At 39.2% G+C, this 25,289-nt stretch overlaps 1 protein-coding gene across 2 annotated transcripts in view; it reads left to right on the top strand.

Moving 5' to 3' along the window:
• The first annotated feature begins 7,408 nt into the window (after positions 1 to 7,408).
• Positions 7,409 to 25,289, top strand: part of CERKL (ceramide kinase like) — a 52,677-nt gene continuing 34,796 nt past the window's right edge. For both annotated transcript variants that reach the window (XR_010369173.1, XM_064434280.1), the window contains exon 1: positions 7,409 to 7,645. Coding sequence is in view for 1 of the 2 variants with exons in the window: in XM_064434280.1 (XP_064290350.1) it covers positions 7,423 to 7,645 (223 nt within the window). In the remaining variant the exon portion in view is untranslated. The remainder of the gene's footprint in view (positions 7,646 to 25,289) is intronic.

A 25,289-nucleotide genomic window follows, 5' to 3' on the forward strand; every position in this document is an offset into this window, starting at 1 on the left:
GTGGCCGCAGCAGGTGCACCTTCCCCCCGCAAGGCAGACCTGGACCCGCGCTGCCGATTCATCGTCCCCTCCTCTTTCCCAGACGGGAAACGTGTTCCTTTAATCTTCACTGATTATATTTGAGGCTTAAGAAACCCGGAGACGCAACCTGCGGGAGAGCAATTCCCCTAATGACCAGGAACAATTATCAACAGGTCTTTGCCTCCGACCATCAGAAAGAGATTTAAGACGTTACCTGAAATACTTTATACGAAACGTGTAACAAAGCGCAGGTATTGCATAAATATTTCAGCTAAACCCAGCAGAAAGTAAACAAGCTTTCCTATGGATGAGGGCATTTTTTTCCCCCAGGAGAAATCAAGCTTCTGGCGCCTACTTGAAAGGTGTTTGTAGCTACGGAAATCCAACGTGTAAGCACGGCAATCCTGTCCTAGCAGTTCAGCAGCCTCTGCTGCCAGGCTTCCCCGTTAAAAACATGCTAAAATTTAATTGCCATGCTGACTGATGCATTTTGAAGCATCTCCCTGCATTTTGCCAGAGCTTGTAGCTCCACACTTGAAAACTGTTGCTGAATCTGAAATGAAAGAACGCAAAAGGCAACTTTTCAAGCACACATTAACATTTCCCAGCCAGTGGCAATACAGGTAAGTGTGCCCTGGATAACCCGAGGGGGATAAATGAATGACGATTTTTCAGATAAAATTGAAAAAGCTGACCCAGGCTTGCATGCCTTTTGGTTATGCGCCTTCTTCCTAAATACAAGGATTCTTCTAGTCAGTCAAGGGGCAACTCACATGCCACCATCTTTTATTCAAAGGCAGGCACAGATGTTCCTTCTGCAGGGGAGGTTTTAATTTATGAAAATGATATTGTTTATGCATGAATGCACTCTGCATAACACACAGTACTTCCATCTGATGAGAGAAATACCACAGAACCAGTGCCAATGTCAGGAACATATTCTGCAAATTTAGTCGCTTAAATGTTTAATGAATATTTGGAAGGCATTTCCAAAGCACAAGAAACCTTTTCAATTACCTTTTCTTTTTCCACTGTTGATAACAAAATTCAACTCTTCCAGCCAATGCAACCTACTTAAAAGATCTACCTAGGCTATCTCAGAATTTGCTACTGAAGTAATGTTTTAATGTTATGAGCAATCTAATAAAGAAAATTAATTAGGCATTTTTGTAACTAGAGGCTCTAATTTACAAATCACTTGTGAGTTTTCTTATTTCAGTTAGTTTTGGGTGGTTTTTTCCCTATCACCACCCTTATAAAATACTGGAGACCTTCCCCCCTCCCCCACTTTGCTGATGCTTGTGATGTCTCCGTGATATTTCTTTCATATTATTAACATCAAGCCAAATGTTGAAATTTCTGCTCCTGACTCCCACAGGAAGGTCTATCAAGGTCTCTTTTAATGGAAAGAATTACTCACACTGTTCCTGTCCTATGAACATATCGCTAATTAACTAAGGCTGTAGTGGGATTATCCAACTTCCGCATGCAGAGAAAACTCTGGGGTTGATTTGTACCCACACACACACACACACTGGGTCAGCCAGCACAGGCCTAAAACTCTATTTTTAGGGCTGCTTGTGACCAATGGCCTTCCCTTCTTTATGACAGGCTTGTGAGAGCAGAAATTGCTCTGCCAGCAGCGCATGCTTGAGGTTAAATCTGCAGGTACAGTATACAAGAAACAGGCATGACTTGCAGCTCTTCCCTTCTCGGTGTTCTGGAACAGCAGAAGAGGTTCTGTGGAGGCTGACTGTGACAGACACAGCTGAGGAGTCTGAAATGGTGGAATTCCAGGTTACAGCCACAAGATGCCTGGGAGGCTGAAGCCTGTGGTTTTACCTAGCCCAAATGAACAATGTGCCTGTACAACATCAGACCTTGGCACAGGGCAAGGTGAAGGGAACTCCATTCAAGGAGAATCAAGATTCCTGAATTCACCAGAAGAAAACAGAGAGCCTCTTTCTCCAAAAGATACTGTTACAGAATATTAATAAACTAACATGGAGAAGCAATATGCAATTCCAGGGGTAATAAGGATTAATACAAATAATAATAAACTAAGTACCGAGAGCAAGAAAAACAATTCTTTCCTATCCTCTGTAATAGTAAAGAAATCTTGCAATTATTTCAATATTGTAACTGATTAAAACTAGATCCACCATGACCTTATCAATTGCTTTTGACATATTAAAAATGTGAGTCTCTTTTTAAAAAAAATACAATACTTCTTTTCAGAGAACCACCTTGTCAAACGGTTTTAAAAATTACACAATTACGTTTCATTCTCTTTTATATATATAAAAAGTATCTTAAGATTAAACAAATCAAACAAATCCCACTAATTTCTCACTTGTTTCTATTGAGGAAGAACAGGAATGAAACTTGGAGTTCTGCCTGGTGCTGTATCAGGCAAAATATGCAGAAATTTGTCTTCATTTCTATTGACCAAGATGGGTTGTATGGTAATTATTTCAGAAATTATAAATGGTTTACATTCTTTCCTTAGCTGAAAATCCCATATTACAAAAAACCCTAGAAAAATATAGCACATAAATACATGCTGAAACAGTGAGATGAAGATCTACAAATACACTAATATCTACGTAAGTGTTTTTTAAATAATTCATATATGTATTTAACAAACTGTCAGAAGCTATGCAATACAAAATTAAAACTGACAATGCTCTCAAAGCATTCTCTTAAGTATTTAGGTTGCCTACAGGGTATGTAAAACATAGAATATCAGCCCTAGTTTTCAGTTCCCTAGCTTGTAGTAGTTTGCAGCATAGTTAACTGCATTTTGCATGAAATAAAATAGAAACAACTAATATTTACATGTTTACCAACACTGCACTGTCACAGAGCAACAGAAAATAAGATTCAGAGGCAAAAATTTAGCTTAAAAAGATAGCATACCAACCTTAATGCAAAGAAAATACAATATATTCTGGTCAATACATTCTCATTTTATATTCTTCTTATTACCACATTTTCTCTATTGTTCTGATTAAGATTAATTTCAATTCATGGGAGTATCAGGAATGGCTGTAACTTCAGACTGCGTTTCTGCAGGTTTTTGTACCTGCATAATAATTTTACTTGTTCTCTTTGCAAAGGTTTGTCCATTTCCTTACCGACTTTTCTTTCTTTGTTCTTTAGGCCTTCCTTCTTTTGAAAATTTGAAGATGTATAGCAAGAGTAATGCTCTCTTCTACTGACCATTTATACCATTTTCCTTCAGAATAATTTATGACTTTGTTTATCATGCAAAAAATTTGGTGTTCTGCTTAATGTCACTTCTTCATCGGAAACCAACTCAACAGAGCTGAACTAATATTAAGAGTTACAAAAGGTTATTTTCTAAAGTAGAAATGTAAGAAGGGAGCATACTTAGGAGGGCTAATTTCTGTGAATGAACAGCTGAAGTACAACTGACTATACACGAAACCCTCATTGTATAAACACACACTGTAGCCAGAAAAACATAGAAGCCAAGGGTGTGCTGCCAACTTCAAAATTCAGGTTTCTCCAGAAGGAAATCTCCATTAGCTGCAGAAAACAAGTCAGCTACCAGAAATGTTCATGCAAAAGCTCTGGAATGGGGACAAGATATTTTCCCCAGAGTGTCCCCTCATTGCTTCTTGTCTAAATTCCTGTTCCTTAGCTTGAACATCACATTTCTTATGAATCCAAAACTGGCCTACTAACCTAATTGCATTTTTACAGACACTTTTTTGAGGTGAGAGAACATATTTTCCAATAGCAAGGTTTACCTGCTTGCCATCCTTCAGTTAACACTAGCTGTACTTCCCTCACTCACTATTTCTGTCACAGTTGTCCTACCTCTTTCTTCACAAGGTTCTTTTGGAAAAGAGTTCTGAGGCTCTCACTTCTTCTTAGCATCTAGAGAGCGAGGGATGCTTTCCAGAAAGAGACAGAGAAACCTTTCTGTTGGTTAAGGAGAGCTTAGCTCCTCTCCTTGTTTCCTGCTACCTCTTCTCTTGGTCTGTAGGATGCTTCCCTCTCCTAGGCCATCTGGTTGTGCTCAAGGCCAGCACCCTGACCTGGGACAAAACCTCCCCTGGGTCCACATTGCTGAGAGCAAACTCTAAAACACCACAAGGGAGATGTCTCCTCCCTCATGTAAGATCTGTGATTTAGGAGTGGCTCTTAACTGTGGTGTCTGCCTTCATCTTGCAGCCATGTCTGTGCCATATCCAGGTCCTGACCCACAAACTCGATATTCTTGCCTGACTTTGGACCTGCCTTGATAACACAAGCTTCCCTGGTGGCTGCTGGGCTAGCACTGACGCTGGCTACTGCCACCTGACCTGACCTAATGACTCTGCTTTTCAGCTTGATGCTGGACCTGCCTTGATACAAGGGGTTTGTCTGGCTGTCTGGGCTCTTGTTGAACTTAGCTACACACAGTTCTGTTTACCTTGGTCAGGTGTATGGGATCCTACCTGACCTGTAATCACTCTAAACTCCATTTCCTTTATGAAGCATCCTTCTCCTACTGTTCCTCAGAATTCCTCCTCTTGTGTTTCTGACTGTAAGGCCCATGAGGCCACTACTGAGCCTCAAAAACCCTGAGCATCCCCACCTGCAACCCCATCACCCAACCTACACATGAGCCTGGAGCTTTATTCAAGTTCCTTCTGGGACTACAACTTTTTCAATTCCAGATGCTGTGTGATGCTGCTCTGCAGCTCAGCCCCAATCCTCACCTGGCTCTGAACCCTGCTGATGCAGACCTGCCCCTGGCTGATGATTTGGGTCTGGGATGGAGTCTAACACCTCCCCAGACTTCCTTGCTCAGGTACTGTTGCAGGTAGGCTCAGGGCTCCTTGCTGCTTGAATGCCTACTATACAATTCCTACTGATTGTCTTGCATCTTCTTTCTCTGATACGAGAACATCACAGAAGATACCACTGATACCATCACATCAATACACACAGCCATTTCTTACAAGAAAGTTAAAGGGAGTTCTATGTGTGAGAGTTCCAGCCATAGCCTAGAAAAATTGATCAAATTACACTGCTGGACTATTCCATGCATTTCCAAATTCAATGTGCAAATCTGAAACTGTTAGAATAACTTCTTTGGAACCTTTCCCCCCAGGAAAAAAGTGTCTGTCTCAGATTTACAAAAAATTGTGGGCATTGAGGATTTGTGCAGCAAATCACAATGAACAGACTTTTATGGTTGTTTTTACTTTGTAGAGTTCTCTTACTATTTTGTGTTTTTATCTAATACATTTAGTACCTTAACTGTTACTGATTTAATAGACTTTTCAAGTAATGCCTGTAAGAAGGTGTTAGAAGTTTTAATTACATCAGTTGAAGGATATTACAAGTCTCTTAGGAACTGCAGTAGTTTCCCACTGGTGGTACTGAAAACAGTATTATTTTAGGGTTCTAAGGCAGTTATCAGTTTACCCTTTCCTCTACCTTAAGAGAACTTATCTGGTGATAATATATAAAATACACTAGGTGGTATAGGCGAATAAATTGTCCCAGAAACAAATACAAATGACTGCAGGCAATTATACAGGGCATATGGCCTCAAAAGAGATTTGACTATATCTAGCTTCATATTATGCTTTATCTTCCAGTTCATGATTTAGCTTTCCTTTTGAATGACATCAGTGCAAACACATTAAAGATAACTGACACCAAATAATAGGCCCAAATTTAATTGGTTCATCTACTGCTCTATCAGAATGATAACAAGGCAAGCTTGTTTGGCTCGCAGTTTTTCTGGCCTCATCACTCATTTTTTTGCTTAAAGATATTTTGAACAAACTTCTACACTCTACACATAATTTCAATTGTTTATATCTTATTCTACATGATAACTTTGCAGTTATAAAAGAAGACCTAAGGGACAAAATAAAAACCGAGGCAATTACTAAAACTTTAAGCAAACATATACCTTATGTGGTTATGTGATTCAGAGAGGCAAATTGGTGAGGGCTGCATTTCAGTAAAAGCTGTGTTAATGGCTTGATGCAAACTGCAAACGGGTTGCATATTTAACAAAAATTTGGAATGTACTTTAAACATGGCAAAGTAATAGATGGAAATAAGTATCAAAAAGTTGTACCATGATGACCTTAAAAATGTGTCTTAAACCCCATCTTCTCAGCTACATAATAAGTAGCTTGGTAGTGGTTTTTATGGAATTATGAAAGAAGGTAACACGCCTTGAGAACATGCATCATCTTGTGAGCTATTGGCTGGTTTGACTGTAATCAACATTTCTCTTCTACAAGGCTAAACATCACAGGATACTCTAACATGTGGTTTAAACTGTGTTTTGTATCCATCAGCAAAGGGCAATGCTTTCAATTTATTGCTTTATTTCTCAGAAGGACAGCTACATTTGTAGTGTTACAAACATTAAAGATAAAATTACTGAACTTCTTCTTTCAGAATATCCTTTTCACGCCCTAGTAAGCCACCATGCCATTATAAAACCTTATAAATGTACAAGTTTAGCCCTTACAGGCTCAGAAGCACCTTATAAATAGGAGTTGGCCCTGTACTCTAACGTGATTGTCATCAGTGAATCTTACAGCAGCTGTGAGTAAAGCTGTCGTACTTCCAAGCAGTGAAGTCTATAACATATAGAGCAAGAGTAAAGTGGTCTTCCTCCCCTGCATGCAAGCTCTGAGGATGAAGTATGACTACACAACCCTTCTGGGTATTATTTCTGCACTGGCCCACTTGATAGCAGATCTGCTCCAGTATGAGACAGTATCAGACTCCGAGTCACTGTTTTGCTGGAATGCAATATTTTGCATTCTTATGAATGAAGGGTACAGCTGGATGATGCCTCCAGCCGGGTTTATGGCAATAATCTGTTTTGCAGCAGAAACGCCAACATGGTATTTACATTAAGGTTATGTCAGATTCATGACTTGTGAAAGATTCAGTCTTTATAATATGGAAGGGCTATTAGAACTTCACATCGTAGTTTTCTAAAGCTAAGTAACAGCAATATTATAATGATAACAGGAAAGTGGAACACTTGAGACTCTGACAAGGAAAATTAATTTCTGCAGCGGGAGCGTTCCTTCCTTGGAGCAGTGAGTGAAGAGAGCACAGCGCTGAGATGCCCGAGCGCCTTCGGGCGCTGTTCCCCGCGGGCAGCGCGCCTGGCGCGGGTCCGGCCGGGGCCGCCCTGCTCTGCCCGGCCCGGGCGGGCCGCGCGGTCCCGGCACCCGAGCCCCGCTGTGCCGCCGCTGCCGCCCGAGGCCACCGGCCCGGCCGGGGCGCCCTCCCGCCGGCCCCGGGCGGTCCGGCCCCGCCTGCGGGGCGGGGCGGGCGCTGCTGGGCGCGGCGGGGCACAGGCGGAGCGGAGCGGAGCGGGGGTGCCGCCGTGCCGCCGCCATGCCGGGCGCCACCGCCCCGCTCCCCCGCCCGCAGGGCCGCGCCCGGGCCGCGCCCCAGGAGCGGCGGCGGAGGGTGGCCCCGCTGGCCGCGGCCCCGCCGGCCCGGGCCGGGGACGAGCCGCTCCTCAGGGGCATCTTCGAGATCGGCAAGAGGAGCTGCGACGTGGTTCTGAGCGCCCGGCGGCTCCGCTGGAGCCCCATCCTGCCCGAGAGCCCCACAGGTGGGACGGGGCAGGGGTGTCCGCCCGGGCCGGGGCGAGCGGGGAGAGGCGGCCGGGGCTCTCCGGGCAGCGTCACCCTAGACCGGGATTGCAGTAAAGTGCTTAAAGGCAGTGCTGTCGGGCACCTCTGTTCCCTTCGAGGTTACTTTGAAGACTGAAAAGAAAAAGAAATTGTTCATAACGCTTTGCGTGTCTTGTACATGTACCAGCTCTCTCTGGCAAGAATCTTGTCTTGGTGGGTTGTTCGAAAGGGACAGAAGGTAGAGAGCATGTTTTCATGGCCTCTTTAGCCCCAGGCAGAGCAGTAAGAGGATTTGATTTTGTTTCTGCGGCATCAACTTTTCCCGGCTTATACCCTTTGGCAGGTACATAAACGAGAGCGCAGAGAGGAGAGTGTGGTTTTGCGGGGTGTGCCCGAGTTTTGTGTTGAGGCTTCTGTTGCAGGTCGTCGTTGCTCTGTGGCGTTCACACGGCAACACGCTGAGAAAGTGTGGATTTGATCAAGTGAAACAAATTATGTACAAAAGTTTAAGAAGCAAAGGAATGCTGCTTGAACGTATCCAAATAGATATTTTTTTTCCCTAGGAACTGTGAAAACATATACATAGTTGTAAAACTGCGTACACACTCCTAAACTCCTAAAAGTGCTTGTTTATTTCAGTGACCTCCCAGTGTTTACATGAAAGAGAAATCAAAGTTGTATTCAGGAATGCTGTTTCCAGGCAGCGTGTTTGCCTTCCGGGACGGCATGGTTACCTTGTCCAGGCTTAAAATACCACGTTTATTTTAGAAGTGTATTGGACAGAACTTAAAAGTTCTTATAGGGAAGATCTCATTGCCACAGAGTCAGCATTTAGAGAAGCAAAGAAGTAGTCAGATGCTCGCAGGTGAAGTCATTATGGTTCATTAGTGTGAACATGTTGGGATACCGGAGCTGCCGAAACTGAGCAAATACACAGTCATGCCCTGCTGTTGACTCCTCTGCTCTGCACGGTGTCACCGTGTTAATGCAGTGCTGCTCTCACACTTAAATACCCACGTTTGAGCCGGACCACTGAGTTCTGATTGCCCCTGCACCCGATGTGGGGCACAGCCCTTCCTCCTGGGGAGCCAGTCTGGGTGTCTGAAGTAATGCTGCTAGTGCTGAAGGCTCCTTCTCATTTGGGACTATCTGCAGGTCTCTGTGTATGGGATCTGTAATGTGATTTATTAATTATTTAGTTCTGCGTGTAGAGCTCTAATACGAGTGTCACTTTATGTTCTGCCTCCTTTAATGTAGGTTGCACTGCCATATATCAGGAACTAGGGTCTGTAACTTTCTTGTAATTGTCATCACTGAAGGATATTAAGGTTCAGACAGGAAGAATAGATTCTAGTGTGTATTGCTCCATGCTTTCAGAGATGGGGAGTATATTCTGTGGTTTGAGATTTGTATGTTTTTGGCTTTTTTTGGTTTTTTTTTTGGCTGGTTTGGTTTGTTTGTTTTCCTAGGAAAAATTCACCCCTCTCAGTGGCTACTTTCATACAGACATCAGAAACTTTTCATAGCTCCTGAAAGGCAATGACGTGTGCAGTGCCTATTGTCAGACCTGTAGCAGATGGCAGGACTTCAGGAGTCCTGTGGAAAGCAGCACTGACAAACTGCTGCCAGTTTTATCAGGATTTGGGCTTTTACTGCACATGTATTAAATATATGCTAAAACTTCTTTCTCTGACAGTTTGGTTTTATACTATGTGGCATTGAGCTGCTGAATAGTTTCATTTTTCAGAGGCTGCAGTTGCAGCAGTCAAATGCAGATTCTGGAACTTGAATGTTTTTTGCTTCCCTCGTTCTTGGCTCCCAGCAGCACTTACCCTGGGGTGTTCTGTACTGGTGCTGGGAGGAGCCATCTGTGGTAGGGTCTCATTCGTAGGTAAGTACAGCAGTGGAGTGTTCAGAGATGGCTAAAGGCTCTCTGGACAAGTCTTTCCACTGGGATTTGGCTTATGCATGTTCTCTCCAACCCAAAAGCTTCCTCATGGTGTTTGCCTGAGGCTCTAAGAGGTCAAGTGAGGTCTTCATGCTTTGCAAGTGCTGCTGAATGTCTCTTGCTTGGACTATGTAGCAATTCTTCCTATTTTGGGGAAAGGTCTTTCTTCTCTGGCAATTGCTACAGTCTGTCAAAATCAGAGAACTTAAGGTAGTTGCTTTGTTCCCTGTTTCCTAATCTCCTATCCCCCGTAGTTCTCCAGATGAATTCCTGTCTTCTTGCTGAAGTTGTCATCCGCAGCTCCGTGGTTCTGATTGTTTGTTCTTACAAGTGTTAGTTTGTGCAGCCCTGGCTCCTCCAGATTCTACCAGAGCTCAAAGCTGCAGCTCAAAGTTCCCAAGCAGGGGGCGTCTGCTGTGCCTGGGCTCATGCCACAGTGATGTATGTGTAGTTCTGCTCCACTGTGCTGTTCCTGGGGGGGCTCTAGGCAGCCTGATCATCAGGAGGACTTCCTTCTTTACTCTGTCCTAGAGTTCTGCAGCTTCCATCTCCAAGAGGTTTTTGGCTACCCATGCTTGCTGATGATTTTTGATGGCTTCCTTTGTTATTCACTCTACACCAAAGTTCCTACCTCTGAAATAAGCATGACCCATTATGAATTTTGTGTTATTTTTTGTTACAGAGCTTATGGCAGAAGTGAGTCTTGGGCAGGCCTGAGGGAGTGAATGTGTCAGGTGGGAATGTGGGCAAGCATGAGGCAGGGCTCAGCTGCCCCCTTGGAAAGGCTGCAGCTCCAGCCTGGGTGCGCAGCTGAGCCCGTTCTCCTCCCTGGAGGCAGAACCCCCTGACCCATAGCTGGTTGCTTGCTCTTAACACTGCACTGGGTCCCTCAAGGAGACACAGGGCTCGCAGTCAGTAGTTTTAGTAGTTTTTTTCTCTAGCTTCTTTCTATGTGGCATTCGTATGTTATAATAATGGAAATTAAGAAAAAGGCAAGTCTTCTCTATTAATATTCCAGCCCTGAACTGTGGAGGTTCTCATACTGAGTGCTGCTTCAAAACTGTAGCAAACTATCTTAAGTACAGATTTGAATATTATATGTGATTTTTCTAAGTTCCCAGAAGATCATTTGTATCCTCTTTATGCATATGGGTTGTTAAATAAAATCTTTAATTCTGATAATTTTTAAAGTCTCCAGCATGTTTTTAGAGTTTGCCACAGAGTTTCTGGATTAACAATAATTGCACTTTTTCAGCAGATTTCTGCCAGGTAGGAAGTGTAACAGAACTGGAAGTTGTCCAGTGCTTTACCAGTATTGATCATCCTGAAAAACTTTGTAAGTGTAATTTCTTGTGTGTTTAGCACTAAACTACTTCAGTTTAGTACTACACTGAATGAGATATGAAGTTATTCTCTGACTAAATAGTGCAGGCTGGGCTGACTATTTGGGTAATAAAAGTAATAATTTGGATAAAACTTGCTTTTTTAAGTATTGAACATAATTTCTAAATTAATTAATGAACTAGCAAATAAGATCTTGGAGCAGTCCAGAGGCTAATATACTATTGAATATATATTTCACAATGAATAAAATAATATATATTTTTATAATGAATTTAAACAAATCAATATATTAAGTGTACTACTCTTATCTATAGTGTGCTATAGTTCTTGTTGCTATTAATCTAAAATTTAGATTTCTAGATATTCTATGTAAGTGCAGCAATAAGGAAAAAGAATCACTGATGTATTTCAACAGTGAAGAGTCAGCAATAAAGGACTTAAAATTAATTCCGAGTGCATAGTGGCCTGTTGCCAAGGCTATTTAGGAACAGATGTGGCTGAAATAGATACCAATAGTCTGTTTGGGATCTCTAAAGTAAGACATCTGTCAGTCTATCGGTCAGTCAGGAATAATGGAAATGGAAACTGGCTGTTACAAAATGTGAATTACTGAAGTTCCAAGAGGACTGAAGTCAAAGCTTTTGATTCTACTTCTGACATGTACAGAACATATTTTCTCTAAGTGGCTTATCTGTTATCCAAACAGAAAAACTATTTTTAAGGAAGACACGTAAAAAAGTATGAAGTGTAACTGAAAGTGAGGTGTTCATGTGCCACATTTATATATGGCTTTAAGATGTGAATTGAAGGAAGAAAGCATGCAGCTTTAAACAATCTCATGGTGTCTGAACTTATAGGACACTCAAATTTTTTTCCAGGAAGTTTGTAAAATTAATGTCTTTTAGAAAAATGCTGCATGAAGCTGCAAAATAATTTACTAATCTACAATGTATTACGGAAATAAGATATACTAATTAGAGGAGTCTTAAAATTTGTTCTTTATTTCAGGGGACTTTTGAACAAAATATTTGTGGTGGGGGTTTTTTTCCCTTTATCAGAAGATCAGTTGATGTGTTTGTGGCACAACTTGGTTTTTTCATTCTTTCTGTTCTTTCTTGTATTTCACACATTTATGCACCTCTTTGCTTACATTGAAAAGGGCTAACATCCTCTGGATACCTAATAGGGCCTTTTATATGCACTTTAATTCTCCAAAGAGAGGGATCAGATATTTAAATCTTTGTTTCAAGAAAAGAAGTTTCTATGCTAGTTCTTGAAAATTCTATTTGTGTGTTCAGGTTTGCATGCACATTAAGTTCTACTTATGGTAGTGAGTTGGATTCTGGTGCTATGGGAATTTGAAATAACAGGATTTATTTAGCTTTCATAGAAAGTAAGCCTTCTTCATGGCCTGTTTGATGCAAAACTTTCTGTTGGTGAATTTGTGGTTTGTGTTATCTTAAAGCTCTTGTAGGCCATAAACACAGCAAGTTTTAGGCTTGGATAAAGATGATGGGTTTTGCTTTTGTGGTTGGGTTTTTTCCTTTGTTTCTCCTGTAGCACTGTGCAATAATTAGGTCTTTGCCATGTTCTATGATTACAGATAAGGCTGTGCTTTGCTTTATTCCTGTGCTCTTGCTGCCTGGGGTGCCTGGCACGGCACGCTGGGCACCATCGGGCAGCTGGCACACCAGGAACAGCCAGGCCTGGCTGCTGCTGGGCTTTGGCCGCTCAGCAGGGGGATTGGGGGAGGATAGCTGGGGATTGGGGGGCAGTCAGGAGCGCTGTGGGGAGGGTGAGCCGATGTGTTATGGGAGTGCAGGGGTTTGGGGCAGTGCCCTGCGCGGGTGGGAGGGATTTGTGGGTGCTGTGGAGAGGGGTGTGAGTGAACGGAGGGGACTCTGGAGCTGTTGCTGGGCTGACAGGAGACATGCAGGGTGATGCTGTGGTGAGAGGGGGGTGTGTGATACAGGGTGAGGAATCACTGGGAGTTAGAGGAGACGTAATAAGGTAATGAGGAGTAGAATGTGAATTTTTTTTTAAAAAAAGGTATCAAGGATCTGTAAATTTCTTGTTCACACAGTAGTTCGCAACTCTTGACTGTGCCTTTTGGGCAAAGGTGTGCAAGAGTCAATTGATGGTCCTGCTTATATAGCATGATGGAGAGAATCCAAAGGTGTATATTAAAAAAGAAGTTGATGTGCTAACCAATTTTTGATGCCCAGGCTAGTGATATTTTCATATCCACAATGATGCTGTAACACTGAGTCCCTTTCTCAGTTTAAATTATTGTTCTTTTTAAATTATTGAAGAATATGCAGTCAAATCCCTTACCTAAGTAGGGATATGCAGTCAAATCTCTTATCTCATTTTCTTAATTATCCTGGTTTTGGCCCTTCAGAAACACTAATTTTTTTAGCCCCTCTTTCAGATGCTAGATGCTGTTGTATTCTTTCTTTGATTATCATTTTACCATATCATCCCTGAATCTGTACACATCTATTGTGCACCTTTGTCTTTTTCTGTTGCATCAAATGATGCCTGCTTATCTTAACTTTTAATCGTAATTAATTGGAAAATGCATGGACATGCATTTTTCTCCTGCAGTTGCAAAATAGAAATAAAAGCAGGGAAGTCTGTCATCTGCTCTTGTTGGAAGCAATAACACTAAACTTAGAGAAACAATTTTCCTCTCCTTGTAAATGTCTTGTTAATTGTGTATGTCACAGAAGCAGCAGGTAAATAATAGATACTGTTACAATTATGTAAAACCCAAACAAATAGATATTGGATAGAAGAAATGCCTTTTTGTTTGCTGTTTAATTTAGTTATATCTGGCTACATTATGCACTGCCATTAGAAGGAAGTTTTTATTCGGGACATGCAGTTCTCCAAAGGTATTTTTATCCTACTAAGACAATTTGTGAAAAAGCTTAAGTGTCTGAAAATCTGAGAACATAACCTGAAGAACAGAGTAGTCTGTGTGCCTTAACATTTGTGGAACTAATGTTTTCCTTTTGAGGAAATCAGTGGTCCTGGTTTTTATGACTTATGTTGTAACAGTATGTGCAGACAAAAAACCATAATGTGTTGAGTATCTGATACATGTATTACCATATTGCCATAAGGAACTGCTATTATGTTAGACACCAACTGATTTCGTGATAGTGTTGGATTTCTCTCACATATGCTTATGTTTTTGTACAGATGATCCTTTAGGAACATCTGCTAGTTTTGTGGTGGTATCTGCTGTTTCCTTTCAAAATTTGACCTTTTTGTCGTTTAGTGCTGTGACTGCTATAGAATTGTGTTTTACCAGGCTCCTTTTCTAAACTGATTCCTGTCTCATAGACATTAACTGTCCATTTTTTGGGTTGTGATTTTTTAAAAACTTTTTAAACTGCTGACTTGAAATAAGTTACTAGAACATCTTCCTTTCAATTGTTCAGGTTTAAAAAATACTGGTGTCTGTGGACTAAAGGTGTGGATGGTACATCTCAAACTATTTCAAGTAGTTTTGGAAGTCTTGTCCTGCAATTTATGAACCCTTTCCCCTTTAGCTGAAGAGCAGATTTGAACTGTAAAACCAAGTGTTATAAAAAAAATTTGCAGTTGTAAGCCTGAATTTTTTGTGTGAGACTTGATGTCAGGTAACCTACCTGTAAGGGATTTGATGAAACACAATTCACTTATGTTTAAAATCTGGTAGAACTTCCTCCTTTCCCAATTTCTCACTTAGTTGTTAAAGAAATATATTAAATCACTGACAACAATTTTTTCAATGACTTGGTGTAACTCACAGGTCTCCAGTCCAGCACGTGGCTATTTCTCACCTGTGTGCTGCAAGTTTAAACAAATGGTCAGTTCATTAACAGAATTCAGTGCTGAACTCTGAATTTCCTGGCTTTTGCCTGTTTGAGCGACGTCAGATGGTAGTTAGTTGGATGCTTTTCAGTACTGAATAGTTGCTGTAGTTGTCAGTTTATTTGAACTGTGACAATATATCTGTTCTGCCAGTCCATACACTCAAGTGAATATAGGAAAGTATTCTTTGTGAGGCTCTCAAAATGCAAAGCAACAGATGTTATGTACTCCACAATTATAGGTATCCTGGAAACAGATCTTTACACAGTGCAGGCAGTCTTGGAAAAACAAAATTTGACACGTGAATGATCAAGTTAAGGGTAACAGCAATAATCCTTATGACTAAATATAATGCTGTTTTGCACATACTGATCTGAGTTTGGGTAATTCTTATGTCACCCTCCTGTCATTTGACAAAAGTTTAAAAATTATCTTGTGGTTATATTATTCTGCATTGTTTTAGTACAGCATAGTAGAAATAGAATAAATATTCTCACTTAAAAATAACATATGAAAATGGCTTTTGAAAAAAAGCCTATGTAATTCTAATGAGTGAAAATTCTTGTAAATAAATTGCTAACAGTAAATAGGAAAAAATTCAAGGTGACTTGCTGGGTTTCTGTGTGGAAATAGCACATCTTTGCCTGGCTGATCTGTTGACTGTTCTGAAGATGGTTCAAAATGAGATTGCTCCTGTCCAAGTCCTCTCCCTGCTCTCCTGTTGGTTGCATGGCCTTTTGGAGACTTGTCAAAATGCTCTGTCAAGAAAGGTACTGGAAGATTTCACACTTGGATGGTTTTGGGTTTCCCAAAGGCCTGCTCTGTCACATCTGTGTAATTTAACTTGGAGTGAGGTGATTAGCTAGGGATCAAAATTATCGTGCTGCCAGTGAATAATACACTTACAGTTAGATGGCTGTAGATGGTGGTAACTCATGTTAGCATCAAACTTTGAACAGATTTTGTTCTGTGGATTCTGCAGCTGACATTCTCTGGTAAATATAAGTGTATTGTATGTTACCGTGATTGGGAAAAGACTGTATACAGATGTATTGTTTTTATTTAAGGAAAAAGAATACTCTGAGTATTTAATGTCAAATGTAATGTTTCTTGGACACTTGACTGCAACACACTCATTAAACAGGGCTAGTAGTAACTGGAGTTGGTTTGGAAAACAATGCTTAGCAGAAAAATGAGTACCTGATCAATGTTTGTTTCTTTTTTGACTGTAGTACAAGTCAAAATTAAATAAAAACTTTTTTTTTTTTTTTTTTTTTTTTTTTTTTTTTTTTTTTTTTTTTTTAGGATTTACATTCGCTAAGTAGTTAATTATTTAGAATATGATGGAAATGAGCAGGTGGTGGTTTTGGAATTTTGTCCCTAGGTGTCACTTATTTTATGGAAACCATTTGGGGAAGGTACAGACAAAAATCAGTACTGAACTTATAGTGATTTATATGTATATGAATGTTTGTCTCACTTAAAGCAGATACAGTTTTTTTCATTAGCATTTAGAATTATCGATTTTTTGTGGGACTAGAGGAATAAAGTAAGTTCTTTCCTACAGCACAACTTCAAAGACATGGCAGTTTTACAGATTTGACTAGGCAAGAGGACAGCGAGTCCAAGAGTGGGGGTAATTACACATAGTGTAATTATTAGTGTATCGATCTCTTACTTGAATGCCATCAGCCTGGAATAAAGATCAGGAGCTGTAGCTATACCATTCCTAATGTGTATGATTATAGGTTTATCATGTGGAAAATGTCATCTGTCACTTAAACAGTTGTTAGGATTATTATGTGAAGGATAATTAGAATGTAAGTAGAGGCTAAAGCAGATGTTTGTATGCTCTATAAAGCAGCAGTTATTTAACCACATCTTGGATACTGTGTGCAGTTCTGGTGTCCTCAGCAAAGGCAATGTGGGACTGGGGAAGGTTCAGGGGGTGACAGTGGGTAAAGGTACATAATGGCTTATGGATGGGAGTGGCAGACTAGGCTGGCATTTTTTGGTCTGAAAGGAAGGTACTTGAGATGGGGTCTGGACCAAGTAGATGGCAGTTCTGCAACGTAAGAAATATGGTGCTTCTACTAAGGCTGAGCAGAACCAGGCTGAAAACCAAATGAATAGCTAAGAGAACTGTAAAACTTGCTGCCGAAGGATTGCTAATGCTAAAAGATTTTGAGGCTTCAGATGGAGATGGAAGGCCTCATTTTACTGCTCTTAAATGTGTAGAAACCACAGTCAGTTCAGGGTGTCCCAAATAAAAACAGGTGGGGAATGGAAAAGTACTAGTGGGAAACAGAATAAATGCTTCCTTTATTCCTTCTCTTCTTTTAGCATCTGTTTATGGCTGTGGTTTGATATAAGATACTGGGACAGATGGAAGTTTTCTCTGTCCTGGTATTGCTGCTCTTACATACCAGAAACCAGTTAAATTATATTTAAATGATATTTTGAGTAAGAGCACACACATCACTAGTCTGCAATTCCACCAGTGCAGTGCCAAGCAAGATTTAATGATAAAATTTGAACTTCAGTTTGCCTAGCCTTCCATTTGCAAGGTACCTCTTTTTATTGGTGGAACAATGCAGTTTAAAGAAAGTATGTTCTTTGCCTAACAAAATATCAGGAGTTAGTTTTATTAAATGTTGGTTAAGAATTACAGTGCAGTAGCAGACTGTATAGGAAACCTGAATTTCTTACCTGTAATTCCCTTGAAAATATTGTTCATATGACTACTTTTAATTATTATAGTATTGGGTTTTTAAATATATTTATTTTTGTTATGGAGAAAAGAAGGTAAGTTCCAAAGACATAGTTAGACTTGGATAGGATAAGAGTCTGAAACAACTGCAAATGTTGTAGTTTGATCAACTTCAGAATAGGGAAAAAGTGTAACTTTGATATGCTTTGAATTTATATTTATTTATCCATAAATATATTTGAGAAGATTTCTGATGTTTACAGAAGAAAACCCTTAATATAAACCATCCATTTCCATTTGTTATGTCAGCCACTGAAAGATGTGTGCCAAGATATCAATACTGATTATTTCTTGAACACAGGTGGTGATAATTTTCTTGCACTAATTCACTTTATGGCTAAGTCAAAGATTATTGTATGATTTGGAACATGTGGCTGGATATGTGTAAAAACTAATATTTGTTTAATTTACTTTTAAACAAGAAAAATAAGTTTAATATTGTGATAGAGGAAGATTTGGATGGAATAGTAACAAAAACACACTGTGCAAGGGCACACTGAAGAGTTTGAAGATGCATCTCTCTGTTGCTGTGTGGGTGCTCTGAACTGGAGTTGCTCCCTGACTCTACCACCATATGCAAGATTGTGATGCTGTGAGTAAAATTCATAGCATCTGCAAGTAAGATACTTACTTCAGCCTCATAGTGGTAATCCCTGTGCATATTGGTGTAATGCTAGCATTGAAAAGTTTGGGGGAGTAAAAATGTGTGTGTATTATGGGAGATTTGAAGTGCATCTCTGTTATCTGACGTGTTTATTCAACAGTGAAGACTGATCAGAAACTGACTTGTTTGTTTGTTGTTATGTGTCAATCAGTAATATTTCTGTTTGTTTTTAGTACTTAGTACCAGGGTTGGGAATGGATATGTAAATGTGACGTGCACATGCAGTTACCATACTGGAGATAGCAGGAGCTGGTGGTAAATGCCAAAGAACTTCCTTAAAGTACAATGGAGAGGTGTGTAGGAAGTTGTTGGTGCATGCCATGATGGAAAGCAGACATTGTGGAGCATTTTAGAATGGGTTTTTTTGGAGGGGTTTTTTTGACAAGTGGCTCTGTTTTAAAGCAGTCAGAAAATAGGTAGGTTTCTGCATATATACTTAGTATACTAATTTAGATTGATATAAAAGTGCAAGTTATCTCTATACTTAATTTTGCATTTCATGATACTTAATGTCAACATTTTATTAATAAAGAATTTTGTGAATTCTGCATGTTCTCTGAAATGCATTTACTTGTACCACAAATGGAGATTCAAAATGGAGATCTCCAGATTTTTGAGAATCTCATGAAAATTTCAAACAATATTTTACATGACTCAGTGCCGTTTATTAATTTCTGAATGATATAACAACATAAGATATTAAAACAACTCTAAAGGCTTCACCTGATAAATCTGAGTGTATTTTAATTTTCAAAATAGCATTACATATAATTTTTTATACACTAATCAGGTATTCCCTAGAATATTTTTTCTGCTAAACATTTTGTAGACCTGTTGATAGACTTTATGCATGTGTGATGCAATGGACCAAAATTTAAATTATCTCAAAGATATTTCTTATCCACAATTTTTGCTTGGCACGGGCGTGTTGCAGTGTGTGTGCAACAGAACAGTCCTGCTGCTCGATGCAGCGAGCGTGCCCTGAGCTCAGTGCATATCCACGGGCACAGGTGGGTGTCCTGGTGGCACCACGCAGGGAAACACATGGCACTACACTACATGGGGCAAAGAGCACGCAGTTGGAATTCAAAATCATTCTATGGATACCTTGGAAATTTGTGCTTGTTCATGTACGGGTTGTAATTTCTGAAGAGGGGGTGCGTGTTGTTGTATTGAACATTTGTGAGACAGACAGCCCTCTAATGTAGTTGTCCTTACTTTCTGCAGAGAGGAGCTATTGTATGAGCTTGTTTATGTCAATATTTTAATAATTTATCTTTATAACTGCTTTTGGCTATATTTATAGTAACATTGGCACCCTGTGTACAGAAGATAAAATCAGTGCTGAAAGGAAACTTGCATCCATCTGGAAGCAATAAACTTTTCTAAAAGACTGCACAGTGTTACTTAATCCTGTGATTTCTCACTGTGAGTGAAATTAAGGTTTGGTTCAGTTGTGTCACATCATATTGGTATCAAATCTTTTGTGAGAGCTGTGTCATAGTGTTAAGCTACAAAAAAAAAAAAAAATTGATGACAGTCTGAGAATGTAATTTCCTCAGTCACAGAATTATGCATCATTGCAAATGGAGTCAATTCTATATAATAAAAAGAATTGTAATGAAGTGTTGTATTTTGTAAGCCTTCTCTTTATATGAAGTGCTAATTTGTATACTGCACAATTGACTAAGAATACCTTAAATACGGTGTTGCGTTCTAAGTAATTTTTGTACTGTACATCTGTCATGTAATAGAAATTATATTTTTGTTATGAAAAAATATTTTATAAAATTAGAGAAATATGAACGCTGTCCATGAGGAGAAAGGAGTAAAAAAAAAATCTATATTATAAAGATAATCTAATAAAATTCTGTGGTTTTTTGGTGATTTTCTTTTAAGTTTGTTACAAGTATGGTGTACATGAACCAAATAAGATTCATTCACCCCTGCAGGCAAAGTGGTGTAGCCTGCATTCTTCCTGTTCCTAAGTGGCAACTGAGCATTGGGGTGAGGGAAGGGGTTTATGCTTGTCACAGGATTCTGGTGGTGCTATTGCCATCTCTTGCCCTTGGGCTAGTGCAGGAGATGCAGATACAATGATACAAAGGATCACAGAGTTTCCTTCATAAATTTCTGAAAAAAAGGAAATAGACCAGAGATCAATGAGGATAAAGCCAGACATGTGGAAGTTTGTGGATGAGCTCATCTAGCAGCTGATAGCTGTGCTTTGATAACTAAAATCATGACTTACTAGGGTACATGAATTATCATCAGTTTACAGAAGGAAATGGACTTGTTTTTAGAATGGGCTGCTTGTTCTTTTTTTCCTGAAGAAAATATTGAAAACCTTTTCCAGAAAAGACTGAAATTCAGATATTTGAGACATATGAATTCCCCGAACACTGGTATTAACAATATGGATGGTTTGTAAATCTGTATTTGAGGCTGAGGCAGATCTGGTGCAAGTAGGACTCCAAGTAAAAGTAGTTGTTAGCTTGTATTAATCAAACTCAGTAATGTTATGTGGCCATAGGAGGCAATTTGCTTCCCCACTTCCCCTTATTTTCTGAAATGACAGAAATAATTGCTGTGATTGTAACATAAATTAGTAGGTACCAAACACTGTGTATGTGTGAGATGCTTTTGAGGAAATGTAAAATTAGGCTCATGTTTCCTCTTTGGGGATCCTTTAGTATGTTTCAGTTCTGCCAGCCAATTCTATTAAATCATTTAGGCTACTAGATACCAGTCTTCTGTTTATTTCAGAAATCTCTCTCAAAATAATTTCCATTTTATGATGGGTGTATGCTTGGTCAATCATTTAATCTGATACATATGTTTGCAGATGTTTTCGGAAATGATGGAAATCAGTAACACTTTTTACCATGTTGTTACTCTGAAGTTTCTACCATAAATCCTCTTACTTACTAAATGAAAAGTCTTAAAGTTTAAGCCACTAAACGAAAGGTTTGCAGCTACTTGTTAAATCATATTATGAAATTAGGCAGTATGTGGGCCATATTCTTAATATAAAATGTAGAGCTTTCTATAGTACATTTCCAGTGACCTCTTTCTTGCTCTGGTGTTAATAAGAAAGTGTAATTATTAAAAGCAAAGCTTTTGCTTCATGCATCCTCTCAAATGCTTCAGGATGGAACCAGTTGTTGTCTGCCTTGCTTCCTTTCAGCTTGCCTTGTTGTTCTAGCATTATTCCCAATAGTGTTATTTTTGAATTCATCATCTCCCTCAAATGTATTTGTAGAATGAAGGGGAAACTCTCCCTTACAGTGAAGCTTTTTCTCTGGAAGAGCATTAGGCCTTCTGCTAAAGCTTCAATCACACTTTTTTGACAGAGGTATTTATTGAATAAGCTATCTGACTTCTTTTCAAACTGCCGGTGTCAGTATGTTTTTCTAATGAAATTCTGCCATTAGCCTGTAGTTAATAGGCAAGGTATTTCACTGCTCTGTGTGAGAGCTGAGTCAAGACACTAATGAAAGCTTGATGGATAGATGTCTGATGAGCCTCATTACGAGAGGAAAGGCCTTTTCCATGGCCTGCTGACCAGGATGCAGCGTGTGAGCATCACTCTGAGATGTGGTCATGCTCACAGGGGAAGTCCCCAAGCCTGGCCTTTCTCCACAAGGCTCCAGCAAAGCCAGCCTCTGAGCTGAACTAAGCTATGCTCTTGTAGTATGGGATCCTCTTTTCTTTTGGTTCAGCCAGAATTAAGTAGTTTGGTGATGCTTGTTCTTTTCAGAAGTTTGCCTATTGCTGTCTTTTAAAGCTGTAGTGAAACCTAACCAAATTTTAAGTGCTTGAGTCTGATCCAGACCAAGATTTCAAGGACTACACCAAATGTTCCCTAAAGCTGCTCTGCTTTCAGTTATTGTTTAGAAACAAGTGAAATTATTCTGTTATTTAATGTAAGCCTTTATCCCATGACTGAGATTTGCATTGGACAATTACCTGGGTTTTTGGCTAGTATTGTGTTGAAAAATTGAAACCTGAAGTACAAATTTGTTTTGGAATTTTATTTTTTAGATATGTCCATTATTCTTCATAAAAATATTATTTTTACAGGTAGCTATCTGTGATAGTAGTTTAGACTTCTTTAACCTAGAATAGCGAATAACTCCTTGTCCAGTGAAACATAACTGAATGTGTAATTTTTGTTTTGTAAAGTGGAGTTTTATTCTGAGACTTATTTTTTTTTAATGCATAAGATGTCACTAGAGCTCTAAAGAATTAAGAGAAGCCACTGTGCATCTTTTCCAGTTCTTACTGACTCTTGCTGATCTGTGTGATCTTTGGGGAGTTAGCAATTGGAAGTGAAAATGCAGAGCAGATTGGCTTAGCCCATGTTGACTTCCTGCTGATGAAAGGAGACAGTCCCAATTCTTCCTTCTTCCCTGCTGTGAATTTTCTTAGCACTCAGTAGCATCTCTAGTTTTACAGGACTTGGGTTGAACTGATTGTACGAAATTGTGTGTCAGAAGACTAAGCAAGGGCAAAAGCGGGCAAGCTCTGTTACTTTAGGAGTTGATTTGACTCAGATGGGTTCTGCCCAGAGCCAGGCTGCAGGAAAAGGGCTGGGCTGAGCAGTCATGGCAGGGGAGCCAAGGGAAGGTGTCTGTATTGAGAGAGGATTAGCAGGAAGGTATTGCCTTTGCTTGGCAAAATGCGTCACTTCTCCCTAAGATTCTCTAGAGAAGGAGCATGAAAATGGGTTGTATTCCTGTCAGATGTTTTTAAGCTCAGTTTTCTGCCCTGAAGGAATACAGCTGCTGCTGCAAGTGAATAGCTGCCATTAAAAGGTGAAGTGAGTAGTTGCACCCTGCTTTTTCTCTCCAGCTCTGCACAAACTGAGATGTATCTCTTCAGCCCCTTGTAATACTTTCTGAGCTCCTTGCTGCTCCCAAGCAGGCCATTGCATGCAGTCTGAGAAGTGTATTTCTAGATTAGGGCCTTGCTTGTGTTAAACTTCTCCTGTAACACCTTTTGAAAGGACTAGAGTAATGTAAAACTAATCTACAAAGAAAAAACAGCCCCTCCCCAACCTGGTCCTGGCTGTACCATCTTCTCCTCAGCTTACTTTTGGCAAGCAGAAACTGGAATTTTGCTTTCTCTGCTTGCAGAAGAGAGTAAGAGGCATAGCATCAAATTTTGCCAGAAGTGTTGCATGACCTATCTTTTTGATATAAGAAATCATTCAAAATTCATGTGTTTTGAAATAGCTTTTCTGTCTCATGTTTAGAGTAGTTAAATAAGTGCTAAATAACCAGAAAAGCTTTACACTTTTTCTTGGCTTTTCTGGCAAGAATGATCATATCTGCTTTTCTCACTGCCAGCCCTTCTTAATCAATAAGTAGCTGAAAACTGTGGAGGTTTTATGAATCAGCTCATGCTGCTTTCTGTGCTTTGCTGATTTACAGTGAGGGCTTAATAACTGGTGGACTAATAGGTGCTGGTTTATAGGCATTAGGTATTATATTAAATATTACTAAACATAGGTTTATAGACATACTGTCAGAAATAATTTAATTTTTAATTATATTTATTTTATTTTTGGGTTTATATTAATCTAGTTATGTTCTATTGTATGTCCTGAATGGTTATTTTGAAAGTAGTGTTCATACAATATAGGATGGTCTATTATCAAGTTTTATGTTTACAAAACATTTATTATAATAATACACTTCATTAATAAGTACTGATCACTGTATTTTCTTTAGTATGGTCTGGATGATTTTTTAAAATTTCTAATTATTTCTGTTAAGTTACACCTTATTCAGCTATATCAATCAACTATTAAGGATGTAAACTTTGAGAAAGTAGAGAGACTAAAATGTGTAAAAGATTTATTTATTTGTTATAGTCAGGAGGGCTAGGTATCTTGCCAAAGGTCATAGGAAGCATTTGTGACCAAGGGAGTCTCTTTGCTTTGTGTCCAGTTCTTGTACTTGAATTATTGTCACATTTTATGTGTGTTTTCTGGTATTTTCCATGTACTCCAGATATTTGTTATGGAAACCAAGTCATTAAGTACCACATCTAGATGTTGGGCTTCTGTGTTAAGGTAATTGTCAAAAAATTGGTTCCTTGTTGAAGCGTTGGTGTTTATATTTAAATACCACATTTTCTTTAAAACTTTTCTATTTTTCAGTTGTACTGCTTTTTCTCTTTGTGTAATTTTCATAAATTTTGTGGTAAACATGAGGTATTTAACACTCTTAACTAATTAAAATTTAGTTTACTATTTACAATTAAACTCTTGTTGAGTGTATTAGTTCCTCATCTTTTGATTTAGCTCAGTGTGGTTGATTCAGACATAATTTTTTTGTTAAGTAAGAGACTAGACTACCATAAATAGGAAAAAGTAGGATAGTCTCATTGCTTGAAATTAGTGAGAAGATAAATAGGGGCATAAAACTTCCTAGAAATTCATCTATCCAGGCGGGTTTTTCTTTTTTTTTTCATGATGTATTTGAAAAAAAAAAAAGTGGACATGTGCAGAAACTGTGAGTACAATTAGCGTCAAGCAGATAAATCCAACTCTAATCCTGTTTACGCTCTACATCAGACAGATGTGCTGAGATTGATTCAGACAAGCCCTTGGCTTATAGTAACTTTTTTTTAAAGTGCCATATATTCTGGTTTTGTTAGATCTTTGTTAAATGTTAAGTGCTGTTAGTTTTGCTCTTCCCTAACGCCTGTAACCTACTTTATGCAGGTTATTCCCTCTCTGCTTTCATGATGACAGGGCTGCCTGGTAGAAGAGATTATCTTTATTCCTTGTAATTAAATTGACTTTTTTTTTTTTTTCAGGAGATACAACAATGGGAAGTGGGTACTGAATTAAATAAATAGCATGATATCTAATAGATGTACACTTAAATCTCTTGCAAGAACAGATGGTACCCAATATCTTTCTGAGTAATGTGAGAGGACAGTTAATGTCCTGAAACTGCTCGCAATAACCAACATGATACTAACGAGCCAGTACGGTTTTCAAAGTTTAAAAAGTATTTA

The sequence above is a fragment of the Passer domesticus genome, chromosome 10 (assembly GCF_036417665.1).
Source record: "Passer domesticus isolate bPasDom1 chromosome 10, bPasDom1.hap1, whole genome shotgun sequence".
Lineage (NCBI taxonomy): Eukaryota > Metazoa > Chordata > Aves > Passeriformes > Passeridae > Passer > Passer domesticus.